General features: G+C 43.4%; 1 protein-coding gene across 1 annotated transcript; it reads right to left on the bottom strand.

The window, feature by feature from the left end:
- Nucleotides 1–2,316: 2,316 nt before the first annotated feature.
- Nucleotides 2,317–6,193, bottom strand: LOC148909750 (uncharacterized). Its single transcript, XM_089032193.1, has 2 exons — nt 2,521–6,193; nt 2,317–2,374 (listed from the first exon to the last, which is right to left on the bottom strand). The coding sequence occupies exon 1, from the start codon at nt 6,056–6,058 to the stop codon at nt 2,888–2,890; it is 3,171 nt and encodes a 1,056-aa protein (XP_088888319.1). The 5' UTR covers nt 6,059–6,193; the 3' UTR covers nt 2,317–2,374; nt 2,521–2,887.
- Nucleotides 6,194–6,627: the final 434 nt, after the last annotated feature.

Raw genomic sequence — 6,627 nt, 5'->3', positions numbered from 1 at the left:
TTTAATATATATGGGCTAATAGGCAATTGTCTAAACTTATTCAGTAAGATAAAGTGATTCACTGAATCAAAGGCTTGCGAGAAATCAAAGGCAAAGACCCTTACACTATCAGCCATTCCATCCAACCTTTTCATCCACATATGTTGGCACTGCAATAGTGCCAATGTGGTATTACAACCTTGTTTATAAGCAAACTATTTCTATTTCTATGATTGGTCTAATCACTAAGTTATAAATTATACGTTCAAAGAGTCTGATAATAATGCCAGTCAAAGATATTGGATGCAGTTGATTGATAGTCTGAAGTGGAGATTCTTTAGGTATAGCAGTTATGCTAGCAACTTTCTATGTCAGTGGGACTGATTGAGCTTCAATAGACAGGTTGAATAAGTGAGTAATAACTGGAGCCAGTTCTAGTGCAAATTCTTTCTAGAACCAGTACTGAATACAATCCGGACCTGAGGCTGTTTTTTAACACTTGATAGGAACTTGAATGTGGTAGATTCATCAACAGGCATTCTTGTATGTTCCGTAATTTCCAATAAAATAGGAGTTTTATATTTAGTATCTGTGTTAATTCCTTGAAAAAAAGTATTTATATCTTCCAGACAGAAGATTGAACTAAGTGGGACATCCTTTGCCTCTCTACCAGTGGTAGTGTTTACTGTCTTCCACCACTGCTTAGTAGTGGATCCATGCTTCTCATTTTTGCTTTTGACGGAGTTGATCTAATCTGATTTTCAATTATGAGTTCACTTATCCTTGGCAGAGGTGAGTTTGCTTCAACAATCATACCTTTCTGGGAAAATCTTTGTCTTTTCTTTAACAGATACTTTACAAGAGGTGTAATAAATGCAGGATCATTCGATGACATCTTAACCCTTTTCATGGGGAAACAGATTTCAATCGCAGGGCATACTACAGAATAAAAATGAGAAATTGCATTGTTTAAGTCTCTTCCAAATAGCTCACTCCTCCAGTCAATTCCTTTCAGGAACTCAATCATTGCTAGTTTGCAGTGTGGTCGAGTGTCCCGAAATTCAACCCATTTTCTTGTGGCTTTGGTCTTTTTTTTGGGATGAACCATCACACACTTGTGATCAGTGTTAATCAGGCTATGCATCTTACAGATCCAAAGTCTAGTAGTGCATTAGTTAGGAAAACTTCCAGAATTATGCTGCCACTAGTTGGTTTCTTGACGAGTTGAGAACCACCTCCAATCCTTTCTTTTCTGTCTTTAGTTATAAGATTAAAACCACGTGGAGAAACCAGGTTCTTGTCAAAACGGTCATGTAGCCACGTCTCGGACATAAAACAAAGATCTATTTGGTGACTGGATAGATCTCCTTGTAGAGCTTGAACAGCTCCAGGTTCATTGTCTCCTTCGGTGTCATTGCCTTTAGTTACTATTATTGGCTTTCTTTTCTGGCAGAAAGCCGAAAAGTTTGTTTCGTGTGCCTTTTACGAGGCCTTGAAAGTAAACTACTTCTAGAAAGGGTTAAACTGCTTCTATCTAAGTTCTAATTTCTATAAAGTTCTTATACAAGACACAAGTATCCAGGACAAGCTTCGACGTATAACAGCTGACAGTAAATAATGAAGGCTCATGATATAGGGAACAGATAATTGGTCCCTTTTTCCGCACATATCATGATAAAGAACATGATATGGACCACTTTTATACCTCCTCACCCCTGCAAGTCTCAATAACGGCATTCTTGTTTTCATGAATATGCCCAAGCCCCGCGATGCTGAGACAAAACACTAGGGCAGCTCAGTAAGTTATATTTACATTACTTCGTTTTACTGTACTGAAGGTAAATTTGATTAACTTATTAGAGGTGAGTAATCGTTAACGAAGCGGCGCCGGCGCTGCTTGGCATGGATAGTGCAGCGGTAAATACTCAGTACGTACAGCTGATTCAAACCAGAAAGACCGTTGGTGGACGTGGTAAATATATTCATATCGTACGGCTGATTCAAACCAGAAAGACCGTTGGATGGAAAGATAAGTGAACACTATTTAGTATCCATTTAGAAACAAACATATATCAATTCAATTAGAAATCTACGAATAACTGAAACAATCACACATTTTTAAAACCCAATCCGTCTGTCCTGGCGCCCTTGATTTGCATACAAAGGGGAACGCTAGAAGCACTCAGGAGAAGATTGATTTCGATCAGCTTGCGATCGATGAACGCGCTAGGTCTGGAGGAGGGAACACGTGTTGGAGGAGGGAGGGCGTTGAAACGGGCATGGGCACTGTACGGGATTTCTCAATAATATCGTATCAAAAGGAAACCACTGCCATAGTTGAGTACGCAAATCCTTTTTATTCTTGCACTATTGAATCTGGTAATGATCTGGTCAACTAAAATAAGGATTATCTATAGTTAGCCTATTGCTCTGTTTACAATTGTTGTTACTTATGGGAAAATGATTCACAAGGTGAAATACACAACAAAGTAATCAGTTGTGCTACAGATTAAAAGAAATACAATAAGGTTGAGGACTTACCAACGTTGGCGGGTCAGTCAAAACAATTACATAAAGATATTAATCCCGAAAGTTCGTCTTACTTCAAACGAGTGTTACACTATACTGAATTAAAAGGGTAGAACGCTAAGAGATTAAGTTAATCTCTTGTCAATCAAATAATTGCTGAATACGCTGATTACTATGGAAACAGCTACATGGCTCCCCTAAATTGGTAACAATTTACAAAAATACCTAAATCATCAAAGTTCTTTAAACATATAAACCGTAACCAATTATAATATGTAAATGAAAGAAAAGAAAAGAAAAGAAAACATGAGTCCTCTATAAAGTCCCTATCCTATACTATGATGTCGGCTTTTGTGGACACCACCGTGGCTTGCGCTGGTTACTTGGTTGGCTCCTCGACGGGGATTCCCGGTCTGCTGTTTTCTTGTTTCTGAAGCAATAGCACTAACTTCTGGATAGGTCTTTCCAAGACAGATAGCTGTCCATTTCTTTTGCCGCGTGGTGATAGGTTGGGGCTACCAACGAGCAGCTTCACCTTTCTCACAAGCCCGTCGTCGTCACGGATTACTTCTGTTATTCTGGATAGGCGCCATTGGTTGCGGGGACTATCGTCGTCCTTGATCAGAACGATGTCATCAGGTTCCATGTTGCGTCGTTGACGCGTCCACTTTTGCCGTTCCTGGAGAGACAGTAAATATTCTTTCCTCCATCGAGTCCAGAATTCGTTGGTTAGATGCTGGACTCGTCGCCACCACTTCCTGGAGTAGAGGTCAGCCTCTTGGAAATTCCCTGGGGGTGGTAGTATGACCTTGCTCTTCATCGTTAGGAAGTGGTTCGGTGTGAGAGCTTCTATCGGCGCGGTTCTACCGTCTACCGTCAGGGGCCGTCCGTTGACTACGGCTTCGGCCTCACACATGAATGTGCGAAGAGCTTCATCATTTAGCTGACTGCCACAGTTGGAGAGTAAGGCTGATAGAACGCTTCGCACCGTTCTTATCTGACGTTCCCAGACGCCGCCCATGTGGCTTGCGGATGGGACATTGAACTTCATTTCAATCCAATCGCAATTGGACTTCAGCAGTTCTTTCTTCACAGCCTCATGATCCATCTCAGTCAAGGTTTCTTGTAGCTCTCTGCGCGCGCCAATAAAATTAGTCCCTCTATCACTGCGGAGTTGTCGGACTGGACCACGGCGGCATATAAATCGTCTTAGAGCGTTGATGAATGAGCTGGTGTCTAGACTGTTGGCTGTCTCGAGGTGGATCGCTCTGGAGAAAAGACAGGTAAACAGTACGCCGTAACGCTTAAGTTCTTTGCGCCCTTCTTTAATGATCCAGGGACCAAAATAGTCCACAGCACAATAGGTGAATGGGGGTGTCGGCTCCAGTCTATCGCTCGGCAGGTTAGCCATCTTCTGTTCTTGCCCTGATGCTCTCAGCTTTCTGCAGGTAACGCAATCGTGGATCAGCTTTGAGACCATCGGGCCACCAGTGACCATCCAGTAGCCGGAGGAACGTATCTCGTTCAGGGTTAGGCCTCTTCCTTGGTGTTTGGTTGACTCGTGGCAGTTCTTAGCGATAAGGTATGAAATATGATTGTCCTTGGGAACTATAACAGGATGTTTGAGCCCGAAGTCGATACTCGCGTTTTTGATTCTGCCACCGACTCTCAGAATGCCATGTTGATCGATAAAGGGATCGAGGCGATACAGGTCTGACTTTCTTTTCAGTTCGCGCTGTTCAGCTCTGCTGCCGTTGGTGGGGTTCTCCCTACCAGTTGATAGCTCTTTCATCTCTGTGACATAGGCATCCTGCTGAACTTCTCTCAAGATAATACGCTCTGCTTCCTGGAGCTCTACAATTGTAGGGGTTGTGCCTATTGGTTGCATAGTACTCGTTGGAGTGGACTTCTTCTGAACTCGGTACCTCAGAATCCTCAAGTATTTCAGGCAGTTGGCCACGGCTCGTTTGGCTCGAAACCAGTCCGAGAAGTAGCCAAGTCTCTTCGTTAGTGTTGAACATTCCTTCACGACTGTGGAAAATGCGGACGACTTCTTAACCTCTTTATCATCTGCTGATATCTCGTACGTGTCGTTGGTGAAGTCTTGCCATTTCTCTTGGAGCTCCCATAGAAAGGAAGGTCCTTGCAACCATCTTGAAGTCCGTAAAAGACTTCTTGGACTCAGGCCGCGGGAGGCGTCGTCCGCTGGGTTGCTCCTACCTTCCACGTACTTCCATTGGGTAGGGTCTGTGTGGTCTCTTATTTGCTGCACGCGGTTCGCTACGTACGTGTGGAAACGACGCGCTTCGTTATTAATGTAGGCCTTGACTACTTGGCTGTCTGTCCAAAATACCTCCTTGTCGACTGGTAACGTCAGTTCCTTGTGAAGCATTTGGCTGACCTTTACCGACGTTACTGCTGCAGCAAGCTCCATACGAGGTATCGTTACTGGTTTCAGTGGCGACACGCGAGCTTTCCCCACGACGAATGAACAATGAACTTCGTCCTTCTCGTTCACCAGACGTAAGTAGGAACACTGGCCGTAGCCGTCAACGCTGGCGTCAGAGAAGTGGTGCAGCTCAACTATCTTGGGAGATTCAAATCCATCCGACTTGTGGCATCGGGGAATATTCATCTTCTCTAGTAAGGGCAGTTCTTCCCTCCACAGCTGCCATTCATGTCGCAACGAGCCTGGTATGTCATCGTCCCATCCCACGCCTTCCTTGCACAATAACTGGAGTATCTTCTTGCCTCGAAGCATGAATGGGGCGGCGAAACCTAGAGGGTCGTAGATGGAACTAACTGTAGACAGGATTCCTCTTCTTGTTAGGGGCTTATCCTTCAGATGAACTCTAAACTGAAAAGTGTCATTTTCTACGCACCATTCCACACCAAGTACTCTCTCGATGGGTAGAGCATCTTGATCCAAGTTGAGTTCCTTAACTCCTTTCGCCCTGTCATCGACTGGCACTGACTCTAGAACTTCTTTACTATTGGATACAAACTTGTGAAGTTTGAAGCCTCCCTTTGCGCACATCTCACGGGCATCTTTGATGAGTGACACGGCTTCGGCGGCCGTAGCGGTGGACATGAGTCCGTCATCTACATAGAAGTTTGTCTTCAAGAACTTAGCGGCGTTCTCGTGGCCTTGTGCATTGTCGTCAGCTGTCTTCTTTAAGGCTAGGTTGGCACATCCGGGCGAAGACGTAGCACCGAAGAGATGGACTCTCATGCGGTACTCCTTCGGAGTGGAACTCGTGTTTCCCTTATCCCAGAATAGGAATCGAAGGAGGTCGCGCTGTTCTTCATTTACGCGAACTTGACAGAACATACCTTCGATATCGCAGGCGAAGCATACTGACTCTTGACGGAACCGACATAGTACGCCCGCAAGAGTGTTCGTTAAGTCGGGGCCTTGGAGTAGATGTTGATTCAGAGAGTGGCCCTCGTACCTGGCTGAGCAGTCGAAAACGACTCTTATTTTGTCTGGCTTCTTCGCATGGTAGACACCGTGATGAGGTACGTTTTCAATGATTGTGTAATGGTACATAAATGCCTTCACAATCAAACACCTAATTACCTCACTCAGAAGTTTATATATAGATCTCAAATCCACACTAGATCGACCAGATTCAATGGGGATCTGAATCTGTCCAAATGTAGACTAGCTACGGGCCAACGTTCTTTCGCGTTCCGCGGAGCTAAAATTTGGAACGGTCTCCAGAAAGACTTAAAATGTATAAATGACTCTAAAATTTTTAGAAAACGACTTTTTAATTATTTAGTTTCAATAAAGTAGTTTAATTTACATATTGATTATAATTGTATATACTTATATTTATATTCTTATATTTTATATTCTTATAATAGTATCATTTATATTAGTGTTATATTATATTTATCTATATTGTTGCTGAAAAGCCTTGTAAAAAGGAGCCTCAATAAATGTATGTATGTATGTATGTATGTACGTACCATACCCTTTCGTAGTGGTTCGGTGCCTCTTCTGCATAGCCCTTTGCTAACATGTCCTCGACGAAGGTGACGTAATCTTGCTTATACTTTGGATCCTTGTCGAAACGGGTCTTCAGTTGATTCAAGCGTACCTCTGCGAGCCTT

Source organism: Actinia tenebrosa, unplaced genomic scaffold (genome assembly GCF_029948245.1).
Source record: "Actinia tenebrosa isolate PJP-AT-01 unplaced genomic scaffold, QUT_ActTen_1.0 PGA_scaffold1__47_contigs__length_23844297, whole genome shotgun sequence".
NCBI classification, from domain to species: Eukaryota; Metazoa; Cnidaria; class Anthozoa; order Actiniaria; family Actiniidae; genus Actinia; species Actinia tenebrosa.
Note: the sequence above shows the minus strand (reverse complement) of the source record. Positions and strands in the feature narration are given on the sequence as shown.

Excerpts from the sequence above, each read along its gene's own strand:
- LOC148909750 (XM_089032193.1), bottom strand. The coding sequence starts at position 6,058 with ATGTACCATTACACAATCATTGAAAACGTACCTCATCACGGTGTCTAC.